The following is a 25,268-nucleotide window of genomic DNA, read 5'->3' on the forward strand; positions in this document are numbered from 1 at the left end:
GAGTTCCTTCATTAGGTCAGCTTTCAATTGTATATTCTACCTTCAAGATTGTTTTTCTTACAGATATTTTAAACATCACTTTCCTTATATTTTTAACATGTTAACAGATTTAAGTTAGGTGCTATTGTGTGTGGTAGTGTGTTAATTTTTCTAAAAGTATTCCATGATTATCTGAACAGGTTCATGAACCACCCAGCTCCAGCAAACAGCCGCTACAAACCCACTTGCTATGAACATGCTGCTAACTGTTATACACATGCAGTAAGTAAATTCATTATTTTACCAGTTCTTTCAGTGAAACCCTTTATGGTATTGGAACCCTAAGTTTATTTTTAGCTTTGAATTCCTCAGTATATTATGTTTGCAACTTCTAAAATCAATCTTATAGTACACAACTACTAGAAAGTAGTAGTAAATACAAGTAGTGATCATAAACATTATGTTCTGGGAGCGCAGAAGGATCCAAGGAGTCCTATTTTGGAAATGTCGTGCAGGTTAAAGGTTTTGACCCGTCTATTTTCATTCTGCCCAATCAAAGGATGACTAAAGCATCATGAAAATGGATCTCTGCTAGCCTGATGATTGCTATAATCCTTTTAGATGGATTATTTTTCAGTACAGGAAGAACAAGGAAGATTTAACTGTTTAAAAACTTTTGAGCCTTTAAATACAGGGCTGCGTTTAGGATAGAAATAAAACTGAACAGCTTTGCAATGATAAATCTTCTCTTTTTCTAAATTGCTTAGAGTCTAGACATTTTTAGAGACACTAATAATTAAGGTGAGTGTAAACTCTAAACAATCATATATAAATATCCACATCTTACCCTGGACACAATACTTTGAGTGACTGGTTTATTCACCAAAAAATGCAATCTCGGGTCAACTAAAACTGTTTATGAATTTGATACTAATTTGGCAAATAGTTTTGGCCCAAAAAAAAAAAAAAGTTCAGGCAGGATTTACAAGGGAACTTGATTGCTGTTCAACCTGCGGGTGGTGGTGGAGCCCCCTTTAATCCTCTAGCCCAGTAGTTAGTACATTCACCTGGGATGTGGGAGGCCCAGGTTCAAAGCCACACACTTTTTGATTTGGAGCACGGACTTGTATTTGGATCTGCCACTTCCACAGGTGAGTGCACTAACTGTGAGATGCAGGAAGGGCAGCTAGTGGATGAATGTAGCAACACTCAGCACTGCTCTTTAGGTAGCTGCAGGAATGGGAAAGAAACAGTGCAGATGAGTGAAGCTGGGAGGAATTTACAGTTAAATTGCTATAAAGTAAACTCCATTTCATATGGGGATGGAGGGGTCAGTCTGAAACTATCCAAAATACAAGGTTTTTTTATATCTGTGTAGAGAGCATGTGCTGTACTATAGTAAAGTAAAACTAACAAAGTGTAAACAACTTGTCTTTGCAACAATTTAAAAAGTCTCTTCCCTCTTGCTTTCATATAAGGGGCTCTCTTCTTTCTGTATTTCAAAATATGAGTCATGGTCTATATGCCCCAATGCTGCATCATGCAGTAGGGAGCAAAGGACTGCAAGTATTCCCAGAAGGGAGCAGTGGAGAGTTTGCCAGCTCCTTGGAGGATGAGAGGGAGGGTCCTCAAAGGTGTAGGCTGTGAAAGAACTAAAGGAGTGAGGGCCCTGTTTCCCTCTGTACTCCCTAACAGTTGGCTGGAGAGAAACAATGTTCGGTGTGTAAACAATGTAGCATTGTCATTGATCATGCTGCACTGCCAGTGGAGAAGTCATCTCTGAAAGCCATGTACAGGGGCAGGCAATCAAATCGAATGCCTCAAGATCTTCATTGTTGAAGCCGGGACTGCTGCATGTTTCCCTGTGAATACTTGGGTTCCACATGGTTCCTCCTGCTTTACATTGTCTTTCCACTTGTCTGCATACACAGAGCAAGCATTGGGGTTTTGCAAACTTTTGCCTCTCCCATGGACACCTTAGGCAAGAGAATAACTTTACATTATGTTGCCGTGGCCTGTGCAACAAAAAGGGTAGTAACTTAACACACAACTTGGCGTAACTTCGTGCATAAGCCAAAGTGCTCTAACGTAGCTACCGTATAAAGAGCAAAACGGTGCTACGTAAACAGTGTGAAATGTGGAAGGAGTTGAGGCAAAGTAGTGTCTATATACCACCCTAGTAAACTGAGAAAATTGATGGGAAGTTTACACTGTGCTGCTGTAGTTTGACAGCAGACAGAACGTTGATGTTGCAATATAGAAGATTTCAGTGGTTGCCTTAAGTATAAGTTGTGTGGGTTTCATTTTGTGCTGCAAGAAGCTTATTAGAATTGTGTGGAGGATGTAATTATGTTTCACGAAGGATTTCAAGATTTTTTTGTTTGTTTGTTTTTTTTAAAATTTGGCTTCCTTCTAAATTTAAACAACAACTGAAAAATTTGAAGCTGTGAGAAAGAAACTTCTAAAAAAATTGTTTCAGGTTAATCAAAATGTTTTGTTTCAACAACATTTCGTTTTGATTGTGATGCGCTTATTTTGCATTCTAATATGAGATGGTACAAAATTTTAAAACTTCCAAATGGAAAGTTGGTCAGAACAAAAAATCAAAATGTTTTATTCTGAAAATGTCCAAACAGAATGCTCTGACACTGTTAAACATTTTCTTCTGGTTTTCTTCCAAAAGGAAATTCCAGGGACATGACTGGATTTCACAGAGTGCCAAGATTTCAACAGCTCTGCATGTTCCAATGGCATATGATTCCATCAAAACTTCTCCAGTCAGCTTTAGGGATTATTATTTCTGCATCATTCATTCTGCTATGGGCCTTAGTTAAAGTTGCTGTTATGTGTAGTAATAGCAAAGTGCTATTAACTTTCCCCAGTGTATTTGCCACCTTTCAGTTCCTTCCACAGGTATTCCTACCAGCAGTGACTGTGACTGTCTCATAACTGAATGAATGGGATTTTTCCAAGGGTCTAACAGAGAGTTAGGTACCTAAATCCCAGCCAGTTTCAATGGACATTCAGCTCCTCATTCAACAGGCTCATTTGAAAATCCCAGCCCATAAAAATAAGCTGCATAAGCTGTTAATGAATCTTAACTCCTTCCTGTCCTTTCCTTAACAGAGAGTCATTTTCTTTACTTTCTATCAGACCAGGTTCTCAAATTTATTCTAAAATATCTCAGTAAAATTGAAAGAACAATTCTGCTATATCTCCTCTAAAATACTCTGTCACTTCCCCGACCCCACCTTGCCTCTCCAAAGCTCAGTGCTCACTTCCTCTAATTTAGCAAGTATGCTTTGGCTAAGGTGCTCAAAGTAATTGCTGATCTTGAACTAAGAAATGAAATACTTTCTAAATTGATTTACTTCAATGCTGGATTTTATTTCAGTTGGACTATTTATAAAGTGGTGGATTTGGCACACAGAATTAGCACCCTGGTACAGTCTCTCCTGTTTATATAGTTTTGCTTTCACAATGAACGAAGTATAAATTTCAGCAAATTTGAATACCAAGAATAGGACATTGTCTGGCAGTTTAGCACTGTTCCATTAGAATGTGATGACTCAGCATTTCTATGATTCTGTCGAAGTAGATCCATTCCCTGGGTTTGTTAGTAAATATCAACCCTAAAGGTACTGTCACAAAGTATCAGTTCTCAAAAGGGGAAAGCACTGAAACAGATGTATCTGTTCTTGTTGCATAATTTTTGAAGTTTTAAATTTCTAAAAGATTTGCTCCAGGAATTATTTGGGGGAAGTTGTATGGCCTGTGTTATAGGTGGTCCCCTCTGGCCTGGAAATCTTTATATCTATGAAAAGTTTGAGTGGAAAACTTGTGTTGCTTATCATTGCTCTAAGACTAAAGCTATATCTTGCTGTTTAAAAGATGGATGAGAAGTCCATTTTTATATACATACCTCTTATTTTTATTAGAACCTATATTGTGTCAAGTGTAATTAATGTAGTAGAAAATTTTGTTTCCCAGTAGGTAAGCAGACAGCAGAATTTCACTTCTGGTCTGACATAAATACCCTGGAAGTAATAAAACACCTTTTGTTTAGTTAATTGTTCTCATGATACACTTAATGGCATATAGGTAAGGCATGCTATTTTGCAAATGGACCACTTAGAAGAAAAGAGAAATGTAGACTGTGTAGTTCTTCCATAGCAGGAGTGGAATTTTTTATTTGGAGCTCAGAATAAAAGCCAGGAAAAAGGCAGAAATAAAATTACATTTGATAGCTTGCAGCTCTGCATTGATTTGTATCTGTATTCCTCCTTTAAAGGCATGAAGGAAGGGATGGTAAAACAAACTGATTTGCTTCATCCTGCTATAACTTGAAGTACGGTGGTCATTATAAAAGTTAGACACCACCTTGTCAAAAATATCTCGTATCTTAAATGCACTGTTTCTTACTCATATAAAAGTTTACTTTTTAATGGTGACCACCAGTGCTTAAGGTGTTTTATGAGTAGTATACCTCTAGGCTCAAGTATTCTTTGGGTTTATGTGGATTCCATTAAATCTGAGGATGGAGGGAAAGGAGAAGACTAAGTTTCATTCAGTGTGAACTTCAAATTAAAAGGTAAACATGTCTCATAGAATATCAGGGTTGGAAGGGACCTCAGGAGGTCATCTAGTCCAACCCCCTGCTCAAAGCAGGACCAATCCCCAATTAAATCATCCCAGCCAGGGCTTTGTCTCGTGCATTGGTCCATATGCTGTGGTACTAACAGTGTAGTACTCAACATATTTTTACAGCTATGCAGTTAGCTTACATATTCTAATCTTTGTAAAAGGGCCTTGAGGTCTGTGGATGGAAGGCAAAGGCATTATAGAAATGCAATTGTTGCATTCTTTGTGTGTTTTTAAGGATCCAGTACATTTATATTTTTATCTCCTTTTTGAAACAGGCACCAGTTCTGTGCTTTTAAATTGGTTTGTGAACTCTGGTCTTCAAGTTACAAACTGTTTGTTTTTTCAATCCACAGTGCAGACTTTTCTTGAATGATCTCTATTGTCTCCATGCTCAGAATTTCCATTTATGCTACAGGGAGTTTTGCATGTGGATAAAGTACAGTGTATCTACAGTGTAGATCAAGGAAGAACTTTGCATCCTGTAATTCTGTTTTTCATGACAGAGTTTTTAAAAGGTGAATCATTGTCAAATTCCAGGATGCAGTGTTTATCATGAAAGACCTGTGTTTTCCCACTTCAGGCTGTACCCATGATTTCATTGGTTAAATTAATTTTTTTTCCCCCCCAGTAACACCTGAAAAATATATAGTCAGGACCAGTAGAATACTACTTTTGGTTACAGGAATGGGTGGGTGATTCTACACAGTGGCTGGGGATAGAGAATAACATCAGTGTTCTTATTATTGTTTCCTTAGTTCCTCATTTTTCCAGCCATTGTGGGTAGTGCCCTCCTCCACCGGCTCTCTGATGATCGATGGGAAAAGATAACTGCATGGATGTATGGCATGGGCCTCTGTGCACTCTTCATTGTTTCAACAGTGTTTCACATAGTTTCCTGGAAAAAGAGTCACTTAAGGTATCCACAGAGCACTCACTTGCTGTAATGTTTTTCATGCTGCTTCTGAAGTGGTCAGATTCAATTACCCTGAGTAAGCAGACCAGGGAACACTTCCTCCTCTCCCCCCCCCCCACACTTTTGCGGAGCATTGTGAGGGGTACCTTGTGTGCTGTGTAATAGATTCTCCAGGAAACCTTCATTCTGTCACTGCAGACCCTTTGTTTGCAAGGTTGGGTCACTAAAGTAACAGTATACTCTGTTCATTGGGAAGAATTACTCCAGAGAAAACTAGATGCATTATTTAAAGTACACAGAATACTGCAGAAAGTGTCGCTTTTTGTCACATTTCTGTGTGCCTGCATTGCATATTCAAATATGAGTTGACTTCTGTGAAGACAAAACTCAGTGTTTAATAGGATACTGAACCAAAAATAAATTGGTCTTCTGCTAATCTTACACCTACCATTATTTCTGATCACTTTCTATAGTCGGAACATAATGAATCACTCAATGTTCCTGATTATGTCTTTATTAAAATAATAGCATATACTGCCTTCCATCCCAAGACTCTGAATCACTTTAACTATGTACATACAGGACAGAGCAACGCAACAAAACCACACAATTTATGCTGGCGTTAACTGTTGCAGTTAATGGATGTCATAAGCAACTCAACGTTATTCTGTAGAAGAAAATTGCTAGATTAAAAGTGGGGTGGATTTTATCTCAATAGAGAAATGTGATTGCTGGCTGGATGTTTCGCATTCTACCATACATTGAGCTAGACACAGACAGCTGCCAAGTGGCTTGCAATCTAATACACAGTTGACCAGGTGAAGGTTCTATTTCAAAGTTAGTCTCTGATAGCCGAACTAGGGCTAGATTCTTGATCCTGCTATGATTCCTCTGAGGTCACAAAGCTGCCTTAAACAGCCTCTTTAAGGATTCCCCCTGCATAGTGCCTGTCCTTGGGTACTGTAGCATGGAGCTGCTACACAAGCTCTATCTTGTCCGAGCATGGGGTCAGGGCTGGGGAAAAGACAGGACAGGAGCACTGCTGTGCTCTATTGCCTGAGCCAACTGGCCCAACACAGATCAGCCTGGAGGCTGCTGCAGGCTGAAGGCTTAGCCAGCCCTGAAATAAGGGAGCACCGAGAAGCTTTGCTAGTGTACGCGAAAGCATTTAAAATTGGGCAACTTTCACGTTGAACACAAATCTTCTGATTTTTCTTGACAGAGAGGAATCATGAAGTTTTTCCAAAACTTGTATTTTAGCAGCTTGTTTTTTCTTTGTTAGGACAATGGAGCATTGTTTTCACATGTGTGACAGAATGGTGATCTATGTCTTTATTGCAGCATCATATGCACCATGGTAAGAAATCAAATGTATATTTTCAAGGGATTAAAACTTCCTACACTGTATTATCAATATGATTCCCAAATAATTTTTTCAAAGGCTTTGGGAAGTAGTTGATTGACAACATTGTTGAATTGGGAAATGAAATATGGCATAATCGCCCTGGGATTTAACTATGCTGCCTCCTCCCTCTTTTGTATTACAAGAAGAACAAACTGGTTTTGTCACTTTCTTTGTAATTTTGAATGAATTCTGAGCTACATGACTAGAAATTATGGGCCATAACCTTCATTCCTGCTTATCCAAAATTCAAACTGACTTCAGTAGGACATCAGGTTATGTAAGGAATGTGACAGGGCCCCTAATTTTTACCTTAAGTTTTAAAATTTGGACTGAAGAAGAAAGGGAGCTAGGTTACAGTGATACTCCTTTTGAATGAGCAATTGCTAAGTTATCCAAGTACTACAGTTGTCTTTTTCACTATTCTACTGTCATAAGCCAAATGCTATACTTCAGCTTAGACTTGTTATGGAAAATACTCTTACCATCCCTTTTTAGGGATAATGTTAGAAAAGGATTTGGAAATAGAAAAAAGCGCGCTCTCTTCCTCACATCTGTCCCAACACACCTAGACGCTACTTAGTTTAGGTTCTCAAATAAGTTTTCTTACCTCTCCAAGAAGTCCTAAGATTATTTCCCCTTCCCATGTTCTAAATAAAGTGTAGCCCATGTTTTAAAGTAAAGAAAAATCTTTGTATGTCAGTAAGTTCCATTCAGTCATCACTTCTGTTGTCTATTGTAATCTTCACATTTTCAGGTTAAATCTTCGTGAGCTTGGACCTCTGGCATCTCATATGCGTTGGTTTATCTGGCTAATGGCAGCTGGAGGAACCATTTATGTATTTCTCTACCATGAAAAGTAAGAATTCTAATTTGCATTAAACTTTAAACTGCATTTGAACTTGCTGCTTTTTAAATACTCCTGTAATAAAATGTCAGCTTGTCTTGCATATTGACTTAAGAACTTCAAAATAGCAGAAATACATAAATAGAAGGATGCAAGCTTATGTCTTGTGAACAGATATTTGCACCCACTTTATCACACATAAATGTACAGTAACTTGTATAGCTCACATTTAGAACAAATTTATAAATGCTATTATATGTCTTCTGTGGAAAACTAAGACACAGCCCAATAAATACATAAATCTTGCTGGTGGAAAGTAGGCAAGGAGAGGAGTAGTATCTTTATTGACTTCATTCAGTAGTTTGTCTTTACTGTCCTATTAAATCTGTTGATGGGAGTTGAGGGAAATGTCTGGATAATAAAGATGTCTTCATTGCTTCCATATTATACTATGCTAGTTAATTGATACAGTATTCCTTATAGGATTACAGTGCAGTATTAAGTTGCAAATAGAGAGGTTACTAACCCAGGAAATTTCTACAACACCCCTGTTGAGCTATTTGAAGAGGGCAGTCTATTTAGTTTACGCTACTGTTTTCTTGAGCCTATGTGACTGCCTCTCATTGCATACCTCATTCCCAAGGAGCGAGCGACTAATCTTCATAAGTCTTTCCCCACCTAGTAAGAAAGAAGGGTTGAAACCATATGCATTGACCCACTTGGTGGGAGACTCAGTTGTAGTTACAGGTACATCTCAAAAGTATGGAGAAAAATTGATATATTTAGCCATATATAGAAAGTGTATCGGCAATGTTTCTAGCATAGTGTCATCCTCTTTCCCTTAATTAGAAAAATATCAGCCCTCTGTTAAGTAAATAAAACCTCAATGTGATCTATCTGTATACAAAGTCTTTAGGTGGTTGATGTGCATCTGTTAGTTTAAAAGGTCATACATTAGCTCAGGGGTGGCCAACCTGTGGCTCTTCAGAAGTTAATCTGCGGCTCCTTGTACAGGCACCGACTCCAGAGCTGGAGCTAGAGGTGCCAACTTTCCACTGTGCCGGGGGGGGGGCTCACTGCTCAAGCCCTGGCTCTGCCACAGGCCCTGCCCCCACTCCACCCCTTCCCATCCCCTCCCCTCAGCCTGCCATGCCCTCGCTCCTCCCCAGAGCCTCCTGCATGCCAGGAAACAGCTGATCGGGAGGTGCAGGGAGGGAAGGGGAGGTGCTGATTGGCGGGGCTGCTGGTGGGCAGGAGGCACTGGGAGCTGGGGGGGGGGAACTGATGGGGGCTGCTGATGTATTACTGTGGCTCTTTGGCAATGTACATTGATAAATTCTGGCTCCTTCTCAGGCTCAGGTTGGCCACCCCTGCATTAGCTGTTTTGTCTTTTAAGGAAATATTAAATGTGCATTAAAAATTCATCTTGTACCTTTCCTTAAATTATTCCTTTAGGTATAAGATTGTTGAACTCCTTTTCTATTTAGCAATGGGATTTTCTCCTGCTCTGGTAGTGATATCCATGGTAAGGAATATGCTGTTAATGTAATAAATACCTTTCCTTTTTTAAGTAGTTTAAAAGGGAGTTCCAGTGAAGTTCCATTTTGTCTGTATAGCTGTTAATTTCAGTTCAACACACTGTTATAAATGCTAGTTGTAGAAGCACTGAAAGTGTTTAGCCATCTGTTTGGGTTTAATGGTCCTTAAGCGATAAGGCAATGAAATTCCATCCATTATGTAGATTCAGTTTCTTTAAAAAAAAAAAAAAAAAAAGCTTAAAAGAATCATGTAGGGATAGTACTTCTATTTCACTAGAGCCAGAAAGAATCAAATATTGCATTTCAGTTCCATACATCCAAACACCACGTATTTCAAAGCAAAGTGTTTGAATTGTAATATTTATGACTCCGTTTAATACTTGCTTCCTTATCCCTTGGACATTCAGAAGGAAGCTTTTAATTTAGAAATGTGGCATAAGACTTCCTGTAGTCCTGTTTGGCTTATTCACTGACTGTTTGTAAGGTTTTTTTGGTTGGTTTTCCCCCCACCCCATTCTGGCCCAAAATCTACAAATAGGTTACTCCTTCCCTCTTTTAAAAAGGACTTGCCTTAGAAGAAGGCTGGAGAATAGTCTGACTCTTCCTATTAGAGGCATCTCCAGATTAATGGATATAATGTATTTAAAGATTGAATCACAGATGCCACTACTCAGAACCACCCCTAGTGAACTAATTAACTTCTCTACAAGAATTTATTATTTAGTGACCATTATACCATGCCATTGGGAAATGTATTTTTTTAAAAAATCATTACATCCTCCTAGTCTGTTCAGTATAGTTTGAAAATGATCAAAATAGCCCATTCTCAGCTCAAATGTCTTGACAATAGCAATAGACACAATAGTCAAAGTATATTCAGAATTGCTTATCAACTTTTTGCAGCATGCATAACTATAATCACTGTTCCTGCAGCAAACCTGAATACAAGCCATAAAATATGCCTTCAAATTCTGTCGTCTTGAATGTTGTCCGTAACTCATGGAGATAAGCTGTATACAATCATGTCTCTTTTGCCCGTTACATTCATCCTTATGTGTTTGTGATCTCCCATGTGCGTACTCCACTCTCAACTGGGTAGAATGTCAGACCTGCTCAACTCTGAACATGTCACCTGATATTGCTTTGATAATAGTAACCTGTCGAACATGTCACCACACACAAAATCAAGAATAGCCATTATATTGTAAATACATTTAAGTACATTACAGCTTGTTCAAACTGCTAGAACTGTGAAGTGATGAATCGGAAACAAAACTATAGCAGCAGAAACAGTGACAGTCTAACTTTACACGTGTGGCGTAACATCTTACAATGATCACAAGGCCAGGCCAGTGTTCAGACAAACTGAGGTTGAAACTCCAAGCTGAACCGTAAGCATTTAGGATTGGCTGCCCTGTTTGTTCTGTTCATATTAGCTGTCACATGAAAAGGTTTATAGAAACTCACCCACAATTAGGATCAATATACTATGTACTCCAAAGTGATGTCTCAGAATAATATTGTCTGGCCTTTTAAACGTCATTAAATAAGTCGTCCGTCCCACCCCCTCTCCCAGCCCCAATAACAAGACCTAGAGACTTATTAACTCTCTGTTCCAGTTTTAATTTCTGAAGGCTAACTTTTTTTTGGTTTCCTTGTTAATTAACAGAACAACACCGATGGACTTCAAGAAGTTGCCTGGGGAGGCTTAATTTATTGCATGGGAGTGGTGTTCTTCAAGAGTGATGGAATCATTCCATTTGCCCATGCCATCTGGCACATGTTTGTAGCTATTGCAGCTGCAGTTCATTACTATGCCATTTGGAAGTACCTTTACAGAAGCCCTGCAGACATTATCCGTCACTTATGATTTAAAAAAAAATAATCTGCACTAGGCCTCCATAACAGTATTATTTGATGTAAGGAATTCTGGGGAATTGAAAAATTGCACAGGAAAAACCGCACTGAAGTCGATAGTTCTCTGAGTACATTTACTGTGAACTGACGTTAAATAATGTGTCCTGGAATTGCCCTTCATACAGTAAGCACTGTAAATAATCAAGGCACTATAGTACAGTACTGATAGTCCATTCCACATTAGTAGAACTGGGTTCCTGATGTTTACTAACCAGAATTTTTGTATTCTAGATTAATTTTACAGTTTTTACTATATGAATTTTTCTAAATTAGTGATTCAAATTGTGAAAGTCAGTGCAATAGCAAAACTGTAACTTCTTTTGTTTTAAAATTGGTTTCTACCATTTTTCCACTAGCCATTTAATAAACATAAATCATGGAGGGATAGATCTAGTTTTACCACCAGTCATCTTGGCATAATATGACTTTTATAGAAATTTTAAATTGTTTTTTGTAAATTTTAAAAGTACATTTATTGAAATGAAAACACACAACTGTCATCTATGCAGTTATTCATATTGCAAACTCTTGCAAGAAAATGTTACATTCCATATACTGTACTGATAAGCAAACATTATACCTCTTCCAAAAGTTTTATTACCAGTGGGGTTGTAAGTACAAGTTTTTAAAAATTATGAATTTCGAAACGTGGTTCTGCCAAGCTTGGACGTGAAAACATGCTGCTCACTATAGTATATTTAGTTACTTAGGGCTTGTCTACATAGTGGAGTAGTTCAGCTTGCAGGGTGCGATTTGTAAAGTGCACTAACATGCTACACGTTAATTGGTCCATATAGACCCAGATGCTGCACATGACAGGCTCCCTAATGCACTTTAACATAATACTGTTTTAAATAGCACTACATTAAAGTCCACAAGGGAGCCTTTAGTGCACACCAGCAGGGTCTATATCAACCAATTAATGTTCAGCATATCCCCATAGTCCACTTTACCATCTGGCTTATCAATGAAAGAAACAAAGTGTTTCAGACAAGTAGTTAATACCAGTCAAACATTTTAAGACACCTCCACACATGCCATCTATAGAGACAGTTGAATTGATTAGAGCAGACTTTTCAAAACTTGGCAGTATCAATGCAGGTGACCAGCTATTAAATATCCCAGTATCCAAATTACAATGAGGAAGCATCAGTAATTGTCCAGAAAAGTTAACATATATTGGTGCTGAAACATTAAGGCTGGGATATCAAAAGGATCTCAGTGGAGTTGGGTACCAGTGACCCCTGGCTTTGAGTGGGTGTTGGATGTCTAACTCCCTTAGGCCCCTTCAGAATCCCAGCTGAAACTGGTACATTGCAATTGCTGGTAACTTAGAGTATTTTATAGTTACTGGTCTTCACACACTTGGCCTTTTAGTGAAGAAAGCCTGAAGAACTTGATACAATATCTCTCATCAATTTGGGACCTTAAAAAGAGCAAAACTGGGCATATCATATTGCTATTTTCTGTACAGGAAAACAAAATGTAGCAAAACATGATTGTAGAACATGTGCATTAAATATCTAGATGTAGAAGCCTCACTGTAATGCTGTTTTCCAGTTATAGTATCTGTCTCGCTACATTATCAATGTCTTATATTAAGATTGACTCGATCCTTTTTTCTAATTTACTCAGTTTTTCATGTCAGTGTTTTAAAAACTAAAAAAAACAAACATGTTGCCTTTTTCAGATTTTGTTCTGGGTATTGCCTGTCTTCAAACAATAGACTAGCACAATAGGGATGTTTTTCAAGGTACTATTTAATATTTCATCTGAACTTGCCAGTGGGTTGTTCGCATATGATCAAATCTGTACATTTCTATAAAATTTCCAGGAAGGGACACTTAAAAAAAAAAAATCAAGGCATGGAAATGAGTTGCCATACAGTGTTAGCTGATGACTGGAAAACGGCACCACTAAAGCACCCTAGTCAAATCTCTAAAAAGCATAAAAATGGAACATCTGGGCAGACGTTCCCTTGTATGAGACTTAAACATGTGGATGCCTGTGTTTTTTTTAACATCTGTTTCCATGTTTTTCAATTCTGTGGGTTCATCTATTCTGTTCAAATGCAGCACTGTTAAACCACTAAAATCTAGGTAAGAGTTTGCTTTTATGTCAAAAATGGGAATTTTAGCTTGGATTTGTTCCATTATCTTTTAAGTTAATTTTCATGGCCAGTTGTTTGGAGTGTTTAATAGTGAAAATGTTTTTTAAATATTTGAACTCGCCAAAACTATTTTGAATTACTGTATTCTAGTCTACATGAATTTGAATGTACTAGACTGTAAAATAAATAAATAAATAAATATTTTGTGAATTTGGAAACTTCATGGTGTGGGGTTTTTTGTTTTGTTTTGTTTTTTGTACCCAAATGGAGTGCCAAAGCCCAGTGCAGGTATGCGAACTTGTGCCGCAATCCTATCTCTGGTTGTAGTGTAGACATACCCTAAAACACTAGTCCAAAATGTACGAAGACCATCCCTGCCCCAAGGAGCTTACAATGTAAGACAAGACACAACAGATGGATAATCTTGCTACATGGATCTACTTTGGACTGTCTTCTGTATTCAGCATTTTGATTCATTAACCAAATTGCTTTTTGTAGCCAATAATTTGAATGCTGAAAGCTGGTACTTGAATTATAATACACATTTTTTTTAGGTTTCAGAGTAACAGTCGTGTTAGTCTGTATTCGCAAAAAGAAAAGGAGTACTTGTGGCACCTTAGAGACTAACCAATTTATTTGAGCATGAGCTTTCGCTCAAATAAATTGGTTAGTCTCTAAGGTGCCACAAGTACTCCTTTTCTTTTTACATTTTTTTTAGAAGTTTTTTGACCATAGTAATCAGTGACTGAATTAAATGAAATTACTGGGGATATTTGCACAATTTTGGTTTAAAATTAATGTTTAATATTTTTTTCAGGCACCGCTGCATACAGGAGTCTTACTTTACCTCTGTATGGAACATTTTTCTATGAGTCACCTCCAGGATTCTTTATTTAGGTCCAGGTTATTTTAACCTCCAGAGGAATCCTGTGACTGTGGCCGTCATGTTGACATCAGGTGCTTGACTACGACTTTTCTCACGGCTTTGCTATTTTTAAAGGAATACAGGATGCTAGTCTATGCTAGATAATTGCTTTTAGTAGTGAGAGGTGCAGTAAGATTAAAGTTAAAAATAGTTAGAATTTCCTGTTACCAGAAGAATGCCCAGGATGAATGCCTTCCTACTTGATATAGGAGCCTTTTTATTAAATCCCTGTTTCAGTCTCATTTAGGGTGGAGCAGGTCACTTAACCTGCAACTGTTCCAGCTTTAGCTCTATTAAGAACCTCTCTCCTCATGCAGTAAAATCTTAAATAAGTTTGTAACTCATTCGTAGTACATTATATACTGCATAAATATGAATCACTTGTAACTCATGCCATACAATTACTTGAAATACATTCAGGCCTATCATACCACCCTCATCTCCCAGCAACCACTTCACAATGTATTTCTCTTTCCCACAGCTGGAATCAACCACTCCTTTTGTTTAGGAGGGGAAGTTAAGTGGTCCTATAAGCCCCAGAGCTGCAAGGTGATGAGCACTCAACTCCACTCGGGTTTAGGACACATCTCCTCACAAGATTGGAACCTTAGTCAGCTAATCCAAACATTAGGTCTTGTGGGCCTAGCCTCAGGAAAGGGGCTCAGACTGGAAAGTGGTGGTTTCTTTAAAAGTTTTCTGAGTTTCTATTGAGATGTTATTCTCTAGTAGGCAGGCACAAAGTTGATATTCCCATTAGTCACCTGAATGTAGTATTTGCCAAGATAATTGGCATAGAAACTAGCTTTCTCTCTGAGCGATGTATCTCTGTCATCAGCTTATTTTGAATACAAGAGAGTATTGCTGCATATTTCTTTTGTGAAATGAGGACACTTATTATGATGACTAAGGATAAACCAGAGGAAACCAGAGTCCTCTTACAAAATTTAGGGGTAAAATCCTGGCCCCAGTGAAGCCGTGGAAGATTTGCCATTGACTTTACCCTAGAGCTGTATGCGCTTACGGGAATACTTTTCACATGTGCCTCAATGAATTAGGAGACAGGTTAAAAGGATTTGTGCTCTTAAATTGTGTGGGAGAGATTTGCAAATCTCCCCCTTAGTTTTTTTTATATAAACAAAAAGCCATTGATTCTAGTCCACTAAATTACTGAGGCTTTAGTTCCTGGAAAAAGAGTTCTTGCTTTCTTATGCATCCTGTTCAATATTAAGAACAATGACGCACAGGTTTAGGTGGCAGGGTATAAAGCTCTTGATCTGCCAGAATGTTATAACAGACGCTGACCTTCTTGCAGCTTCCCTGACGTGAGCAGTGTTACCAATGTCAACTGACAGCCAAGCCTCCTATCAGACAGGAAGTTCAAACCAGATCACAGGAAGCTTGGCTGGAGAAAGGTTTGTGCTTATTCAACACGATGTTAAAATGACACTAGAATCAAACCCACAAAAGCAAGAACATTTAGAATGGTGCTTATTCCAACAATCATGCACTGCTTCTTGCTTTTAAATAGTGTGATGATCTTAGAATGTATCATAAACTACATGGGCACAGTGAGTAATACAGTGCAAGCTTAAATCACTGAAATTTCTTGCTCTGGAAGTTTAAAAGGTCATTCCACTAAAAATCACAAACTTACAAAAACTAAATTCTTTACATGTTACTAATACAGATATGTATTAAAATTAGATAGTATTTTTCACTATGATCCTTTCTAGGGATTTTTTGGGGGGGCCCACTTCACTTAGCCTGAGAAATGAAAATAACATAGTCAACATTAATTGGATCAGTTTCAGTTTTGGATTCCCTTGCAGTGGCTAAGGGCTAGTGTTATCAAACTTCCAGGGAAATGTTACAAATCCAGGGACATGGTTTTCACTGAATATTTCAGTGGTTTGAGCATTGGCCTGCTAAACCCAGGGTTGTGAGTTCAATCCTTAAGGGGGCCATTTAGGGATCTGGGGCAAAAATTGGGGATTGGTCCTGCTTTGAGCAGGGGGTTGGACTAGATGACCTCCTGAGGTCCCTTCTAACCCTGATATTCTATGACTCTAAAACCTTCGTATAAAGTAAGATTAGCTTTTGTTTAAAAAAAAAAAAAATAGTGCCCTTAAATGTGTGCCCCTTTCTGAAGTCAGCTGTTTCACTAATATTGCAAAATGGGCATTTTTCTTGTTGCTTGGCTGAGTTCTGGTTTTTTTCATAAATAAAATTACCTCATAAATAATCACTGCTAATCAGAGCAAAAGTTCACTGTGTCTGTCTCTCTCCCCCGTCAACAGATGTGTTAGAAAGTTGTCCTCGTACTAAGTCAAGCTTAATAAAGACAATATGCATCTAAATACACAGTAACAGTACTTTGGTTAGCATGGTGTCTGTATGTAGAACTCAACACCACATAAGATTGTGTCATGCACTGTGGCTGGATTAAGATAAGGATAATCAAATTTCAGGTTTGATGGGGTACGTTAATATTTGCAGAGGTCAATAAGCAATTATAGTATTTCACCTTTCACTTGAGCATCAGCTGTTAGCAACTGTTGGACTGAACTTTACTGTGATCTCGCACAATTTTATGTTCTTATGCAGACAAAATTTAATTTTCAAAAATCCCTCATCGCTCCACTTCTTACATCCTGATATTTACAGCAGCCTGCTTGGAAATTAATTTCAAACTATGGACTCCTAATGTGTGTTTAAATAAAATAATTATGCTTTGTGCTGATGTAAAAGGATTGGATGTGTTAACCCTATGAAGAGTGGCTGGGAATTTTGGAATATTACTCTGAGGAGCTTGACATAGTTTATTTAATGAACCTAATTCTGACTTTCGCAGAAATCCAGGGGTGGGTGGGTGGGTGTGTGTGTGTGTGTGAGAGAGAGAGAGAGAGAGAGAGGATAGGGTTTGGAGTCTCATCTTTTTCTCTGCTATCCATGAGTCTAGCTGAGGAAAACTTGGGTTAAAATATAGGCAGCTGGTATTTACAGAATGTACAGTAGCTTTATAGCCATCTGCTGAAAGACTATACAATCATCTTCATATCCTCTCTTCGCAAATGTTAACATTGCTTCTCTTGAATCTAGAAACACTATCACTAACATTTTGGACCTGTTCTCAGATGAGTTATATCTCAGTCAAGGCCAAACTTGGTGGCCTGATTCTCTCTCACACATTTTTGTGTGAAAACTGGTAGAGATTTCCTATTTGTGGGAGCAATCGGGTAGTGAGCTGCTTCAGTGCTACTATCTGTGGCCACATTTAATTAAAGCTGCAAAATTAGAGGCTAGATTAAGGCCCCTTCTTAAAATGTATCCTTTGCATTTGGACTTGAAAGTTATAAATGTTTCCATGACGTGAGAGGGAAGGAAGTGGAGGGGCAAGATGTAAAGAAATACATGATTGATATGGAAGCCAGCTGCAGCCAAAATCCAATCCCAATATCCATTTCAAGATGGATTTAAACTGGGACTCATCTCCTATTAGTCTAAGATAATTTCTTCCATTTAAAAATAAGGTCAGTCTTCTTCAGCACAAGAGCATCTGCAGGCTCCTGGGATCTCTGTCCTGGTGACTCAAAGTGGGAGAGATTTTGGCAGTTAATGTAGAGTGGTACAGAGAGGCACCGACTGACGCAGATACTTGCCATTCTGTGCCAGTTTGGGTCACATCCTGCACCCAGAAAGTCAGTGGGAGCTTTGCCAGTCATTTCATGCAGCAGGGAGAGGGGATCTGGCTCTTAGCTTCAGATACAAGCAGTGCATTGTTTCTCTTTCTAAAGAGAGAAATTGGCAGCTGGCACTGAGTCACAGTTCAATAGTCACACTTACCGCATTGTATAGCCCAGTCAGTTCCAGAAATATTCATCTTTCTTTCCAGGGGCATGTATGCTGACAGTTTCCCATGGTTCCATCTGTCTGTGCATGAATTGCCTCTTTCTATCTTGTTGTCTCCAATAGGCTGCCTTGCAGTTGTTATTAACTGTCATTGTCTTGGCTTTGGTAAGCTTGTCAAACCACTCCTTTCTATTTCGATCAAAAGGTGAGTTGCCTTCTGGTGTGTTTGTAATAACCCATTTCACTGTCATATGTTTGTTTTATCCCCTTTATATTTGATTCTACCCTATGGTCCTATTTTGTAATGCCTGGGAGGGATTCATTGACTCTCTCTGTAAACCATGAAATAGTACCTTTAATAAAATGCACCCTCAGGAGCCTAATCCAGCTCCCATTGAAGTCAGTGGAGAGATTCTAATGGGAGTTGGACTTTGACTCCTTGACTGTTTTTATTGATTAATCCTAGGTCTTTTATTAAGGGATTGATGTGCTTGGCTCTATCCCTGCCTTTGCACATGCTCAAGGAGCCCTCAACCAAAGGGATTTATTTTCCAGGTGCAAATAAGAAGAATGTGCAAATTACCCTTTTTCCCCAGGGATCTTGAAACCTTTTACAAAGCTGTGTAAGTCCTATCAATGCCCTGGTTTACAGATGAGGAACCTGCAGCCAGAAAAGTTAAATGACTCGCCCAAGGTGATACAGTAAGTCACTGGCAGAGTTAGCAACAAAACCCAGGTCTCAGGTCTCCCTGCTCTAACCACCACACCATCCTGTCTCTATAGACCCAATTTGGCTGGACCTCAGCCATAGATTTGAAATACCAGTGAGCACACACATGCCGATTTCTGCTCTGTAAATAAAAACTACTACCCCCGGGAGCATGATCCCTGATGTAGATCACCCATTTATGAGACCTTTCCTGAACACAGCAGAATCTATATTGCATTATCACCGTATACCATCTGACATCATGCCTCACACCCACCAGTTCAAAAACACCTATTGTGTAATCGGGAAACATGCAAAAGTCCATATTAATTACTGAATCTCGGGGCCATGTAACCAGCAACCATGGTTGGAGTCAAGGTGTCATGCTAATTGTTCAGGAGGAGGTTGGAGATATGTGGGTTGTGGATGGTGGAAGGGGAGGGAGCTGAGGTTGAGAAGGGTTGCTGGTGAGTGGGGTGTGGATGGGTTGGTGAGCAACTGCTTTTTCCCTTGCTTTTTATTATTTGCATGGGGAGGGGGTGGGGTATATGCAGTCAAGCAAACTGAACTCACAACGCATGAAGCTTTTTCATGTGGGAACATATAGTCTGGAAGCAGGAATCTATCAGGCTAACTTTCCAAATACACCGGTTTTAATTAATTCAACTATAGCTTTTCCAGTACCACATAACCTTCTTGGGAGTGCCCAGCTTATACCCCTTGATCTGTTTTTAAGATACAGATTCATGGAACAAATGCAGATTTCTCTGAGCTTACCTATTTCCCGCAGATGGGTTCAGAGTGATTTGTTTTGATAGATTGTACCACTGTTGTTCTCAAGAGTAGGTGCTGTGTCAGGTTCCAGAATGCATCAGCCAGGTTCCATCAGCAATGGAGAGTGATGGAGTGCTCCATTATAATGCAATAAAAATACCTGGCTTGAGACTACTGTGGATTAAGGACAGTGAAGTAGCTGTTATATAGGGTTTGAATTACAGATAAAAGGGCAAATCCATCATTAGGGAAACTCTGCTGAAGTCAATGAAACTATCCAGGGCTAAATTTGGCTATTGCTTTGGCTATCACCTTCCTTAACAAGTCATACTAAAACTGTCTACCAGGATACAAACCAACTGATCGTTAGCCCCTCAAGGCCAAATATGTTCTTTGCTCCTGCATGGGCACTGAAGAATTTAAACACGGCAGATCCACGGTGATACCATAGCACAAGCCGGTAAAGTAGTTAGAAGGGAAATGGAAACCTTGATCTGTTCCAAAAGATCATATCACTCCTGGTCTTTACGTTGCTTGAACTGCTGTGCTGTCAACCCTGGCAAGCTTTGCAGAGTTATTAGTTAGGCGGGTGTTGTCTCCTCAGCCACCATACTGTGGTCTCAGTGTTTTCGAACACACATGTCCAACCACCTGTAGTAGTAACATGAACATCTGAGCTAAAACGTCCTCTCTGCGTGTCTTCCTTCCTGCTGAAGCTTAATACGATAATAATTGGTGGGGGAGTGACAGGTTACATGTTCAACTGAAGGATCAAGATGATACTTATTAGCTCTAGTATGACCCCTTGTGTTTGAAAACGTTTGCTGCCAGGGTTAGATCACTGGAGATAATCTCACTAAATACATATATAATACTTTGATGTGAGGTGAGATATATACACGAAACTCTCATCTCTGTCAGTCCACCCATATATCTATACACACAAAGACGTTTACGTATATATCTATGCAGGTATACCAGTATTTATTTATGTATAGCTTCCTCTCTAGTTATCTAAATGGATTGTAGTGTACCCACATTCACACACGTAAACGTCTAACTTTGTGTGTTCCCATATTATAGACAGACAGCGAGATGGATAAATCTCACATATTTCTCACACACATCACGCAGCATTTAAAGCATGAACTATACATATGAAATTTAGATGGGTACCCTGTGTTCCAGCCATAAAAGCAAGCCTCCTTTCTAACAAAAAGATGTTAGGCAAGTGCTATTTTAAGTACCATTTTGCAAAACACATGTCCTGCAGGTACTGTGTAAATTTACAATGTATAGATAAGAATAAGGTTCCAAAACACAGTCATGAATAGGTGCTGTAGAAATCTTTTGTACGTGTTCAAACTGTGATACGGTTCTAATTAGTCTCTCTACATCAATAGAAAAATACATACTATACATATATGCACAGATGATACTTATTTAAGTAGTTCTTACATTATCCCTTGTTTTAGAAGGTTGATGTATGAGACAGATACAAGTATCCATCTAGCTATGATACAAACAATGAACCATATGTGCACAGAGTGTACAATACAAATGAGTGCAAAGAGTCATTAGTTACAATGTGCACTCAGATACTAGACTAATGAGCCATATAAGAATCCAAAGAGAGAGTTAACTTTTGACCCATGTTCGGTGTCTTTGACTAAAATTGCCCATCGAGAAAAAAGAAAGAAACACCAGCATCATTAATGTACTTATATTTGAAAAGACACAGACTTGGGCTCTACCTGGGTTGTTTGTTTGTTTCATTGTTCATGACCATGAGCCCTTCCAGTGTGCCAATCCATTTTGTTCTCCTTCAACGTCCTTCCTCACTCTTCAGCGCATAGCTATGTTATCGCATAGGATTTTCAAATGTTCCTAAGGGCTTGCAAGACTAACTGTCAGTCAGCCAGAGTATGCAAAGTATGTCCTTGGATTGAGGGGAATCTGTTGGCGCAATCAATAATGGCCATATCCTATACACATTCTGAGGGTATATCTCTTCTGCGCGGGGAGGAGTGTGACAGGGAATTTCTAGCACTATTTTTTGGAATTTCCAAGCTTCCTGGATATCAGATGTTTGGCTGGATCCTGTCCAGGTGATGGCGCTCATGGACTTGTACCAAAGCAGTTCACAACTGGAAAATGGCATGTGCCAAAATATGGCTCATATTCCAGTTATAAGTCAAGTGGATGAATGAACTCCTCTACGCATGATTGTGTGGCTTGATAAGAACAGGAGTTAAACTATAAATATAACCAGGTCCAAGATTGTAATAATGTGTGTTATCCTTTATTAAGGAAGAATGAGGCCACTATCAGCCTCTCCAGAGATTTACAGCTCTGTTCTCTTGTCTGAAGGATTTTTCCCGATGTTTCTTTCAGAGATGATGGATGCAATGCCAAAGTATTCATTTATTCCTTCATTATATTTTGTGCATTTTCAGTCAGTTCTGGACTCCTGCAAAATGCTTGACCGACAGCTCGAATCTGACAGCTTCTGTTAAGCATTTACAGGATTGAGGTCTATATACATAAACACACGAGCAGTGGCCTTTATTCCAGTGCGAGTGCTTAATCCACACAATAGGTACAGCTCGGGCAGCGTCACTGCTACCTGAGGTTTCAGAGTAACAGCCGTAACAGAGTAACTGCTACCTTCCTCTCCCTATTGCATCAGTGTCCCCCCACCTTAATCCATACAGACCTCTTTAAGGCACATCCCCCCCCCCCCCCCCCCCCGCTGCCTTAAGAGTTCATTACTTTGCCTCTGGGACATTAAAGGGCTGACACTGCAACATTGTTAGTACACTCAAAATTCTGGTAAAGCCATACCGTTGGTGGCACAGATTTTTAAGGGAAGTTTAAGAAGCAAAGGATCCAAATACTAACATCCCCCAATGTGCTCAGGCATCTACAGCTGAAGTTATGGTTCCCAGTTCTAGTAAAAATTCAGCTCAGCAGTTCTGAAACGTAGCAAGAATCCTGTCCGGCACAGCAGGATTGTCAGTCACTGTAGAAAGAAAAAACGAAAGAATAAAAGAATGAAAAAGGGCTGTGGGAAGTTATATTGCAGATGGGAAGCCTAATGTTGTGTTTTTTCAGAAATGTTCTGCAATCAGCTGCCAAGCTTTCAGAATAGCTGACAACATGCTCGAGGGGCACTGGTGGACTTGCCCTTTGAGGTAATTGAGTTCTTCAGCCAGATGACAGACAAAGCTTTTCCCTCAAGGACAGTACCATACCCCTCAAGTCCTAAGCGATTTAGACACCAGCCCGCTAAGAAAATCACACAAGTATCAGCCCAAGGAGAGAACACTGTCCTACTCCCAAGGCTCACAACAAGAGTACTCTCAAAGAAAGAAGCCCAGGTTCTCCAAGGGATGCCCATCATTCACATCTTTGGGTATGCCAGAGGCAGCCGATTTGATGGAGCCTCAGGAGTCACACAGGAGCCCATCTGGAGTCTGCTCGCGCCTTTGGGAACATCTGGCTCCTTTCCACTGGGCCCTAGCAACCACTACAGTTAACAAATGGGCATTAGACATCATCCCCTTCAGCTACCCTAGCCCTCTCCTCTTCCTAAACATGCTTCTGATTCAGCAGCAACATGGGCCTGTTTCTCAGTGTGTGGGATTTCTTCCAGTAACTGCGTCTATCACAGAACTCTAAACAAGTGTCCGTAACCTTCACTGACAGTGAAAGAACAGCTCCAAAACGTACCAGCGCTCATTTGACTTTTCTCTTCACCCCAAAGGCTGATCAGCACCCTGAACATGCCTTCTAATGGACTGCTTGTTCCTAGGTACCCAGGTACTCCTGGCGTCCGAATTGCTGTAGTTTCTGAGCACCTCACAATCTCCAGTGCATTTAAATCCTACTACACCTCTGTGAGATATTGTTATCCTCATTTTACCAATGGTGGACAGAGGCACAGAGTGACTTGACCAGGGTCACACACGGAACCTCACAGTGGAGCAGGGAATTGAACCCACATCTCTAGGCTAGTACCCCAACTCCGAGGCAACGCTTCCTTCCTGACCATCTTGTATAGTGACACGTCTTGAATCAATATTTTGCAGGTACAAAAAACCCAGAACAGTTTGACTGATGAAATGAAAACCCCGGATACTCCAGGAGTCCCAGAAGAAGTTCTGGGCATGCTATATGAATAACTGGGCCTGCTCCAGTAAAACTGGGACGTATGGTCACTGTAGGAGAACTGTGGCCTCCCTGCTCATCTATCATCCCCCCTCCCTACCCTGCACGATCCCGAGGGGTTGTGGTTGGTCCAACAGCCTGTTCTGCTAGAGAAGTACCATATAAAAGAACGGTCATGGGGAAATAGCCCCAAGGATAACCTCCTTCACCTTGATCCCCTCTAGCTTGAAGGAGAGCCCAGGCCAGACTGCTGTTAGTGATATATATTATAATCACAGCAGAGCCACCATTTGCCACAAGAGGGCACCAACTACCAGGAATATTAGAAAACAAAAAGAGAAACTTCATGAGGCAAATGGCTTCATATAGGGGCCAAGCCCTTCGACTCCCACTCACTCTTCACTCATGCCAGACTAAGGTAAACTACTATTATCTGCAACAGACATGTGTGCACATGGGGACGACGACTCACTATTTGGCAAATGGTCAAAGAGTTAGAAGGGAATGGGGAGTGAGCCCTGTCTATTGTGGGCATGTGGCTAGGGAGTTCTGTGAGCAAGTAGTCAGAGTGGAGGTATTTTCATAATGAGCATAGGGCTATTGTGACATCACCATACAGTCACTACACTGCATTCAGATTGGCTATGGGCCATTACTATCTTGTTCAAGTGCAATCTACTGGCTGTCCATGTGTAACTCCTGGGGCCTGAAGCCCTTAAGTAGGGAGCTGACTCACTATTGACTCCTGTTGGTGAACAGGGACAAAAGCAGCCCAGAGCTGCTTGAGAACTTCAGATAGACAGGGTGGGTCCAGAGAGGAGGGAGCCCTCTGCTGGCACCACTTGGTGTGCAAAGGGAAATGAGTGAATGGGCCAGGCCTCATTTGCATTTCAGCTATGTGGCAGTTTGGGTTATTTCTGGTTAAAAGACAGGTACGTTTTGAGTTTGTGAACAATAAAGTGCTATTATGCCTGTTTGGAAATGATGGAACACGAAAACTATACCTAATGTGACTGGGATGAGGGGTCTCCCTGACTGAGACGGCAGTCAGGCACAGTGGCAAAGCTGGGTAAGGGGGCTTGGGAAAGGTTAATGCAGGAGAAACTTTTATCCTTTTTGGGGGAGTGTGTGCCTTTCTGGTGATAAGGACTCTAAAAAAAGATCCTCTGCGATATTGATTCTTCTCCAAAGACTCAGCACAGAGACAGTGTTGAGTGAGCAGATAGAGGTCAGCTAAGAGGTGAAGCTGAGCTGATGTGGCATCTAGGGTGGCAGTGGATGGCACTGAAGTAACTAGGGCTGAAGCCACAGAGAGTAATGACTTACCTGAGAGATTCCAGTGTGCTCCTCCCTCCTCAACACACAAAGCTGAAATAATTTCAGCTGGGTCAGGTGGTAAAGCCTCCAGAGCAGCACTTCCCTTAGGGGCTGGAAACTGAGTTGCCAGAAAGAATCCTTGGACTTCACCGACCCTGGACAACAAAGTGTGAG

General features: G+C 39.9%; 1 protein-coding gene across 5 annotated transcripts in view; it reads left to right on the forward strand.

Moving 5' to 3' along the window:
* The window catches only part of MMD (monocyte to macrophage differentiation associated), a 29,784-nt gene extending 16,285 nt beyond the window's left edge, over positions 1-13,499 (forward strand). For 4 of the 5 annotated variants that reach the window (XM_073310714.1, XM_073310713.1, XM_073310717.1 and 1 more), the window contains 6 exons: positions 180-261; positions 5,379-5,539; positions 6,819-6,893; positions 7,696-7,797; positions 9,241-9,310; positions 10,993-13,499. In XM_073310714.1, coding sequence (XP_073166815.1) covers positions 180-261; positions 5,379-5,539; positions 6,819-6,893; positions 7,696-7,797; positions 9,241-9,310; positions 10,993-11,193 — 691 coding nt within the window. In that variant the 3' untranslated portion in view covers positions 11,194-13,499. The remainder of the gene's footprint in view (positions 1-179; positions 262-5,378; positions 5,540-6,818; positions 6,894-7,695; positions 7,798-9,240; positions 9,311-10,992) is intronic. The other variant, XM_073310715.1, reaches the window with a different exon arrangement.
* The last annotated feature ends 11,769 nt before the right edge of the window (positions 13,500-25,268 follow it).

The sequence above is a fragment of the Lepidochelys kempii genome, chromosome 14, assembly GCF_965140265.1.
Source record: "Lepidochelys kempii isolate rLepKem1 chromosome 14, rLepKem1.hap2, whole genome shotgun sequence".
In the NCBI taxonomy this organism is placed as follows: Eukaryota; Metazoa; Chordata; order Testudines; family Cheloniidae; genus Lepidochelys; species Lepidochelys kempii.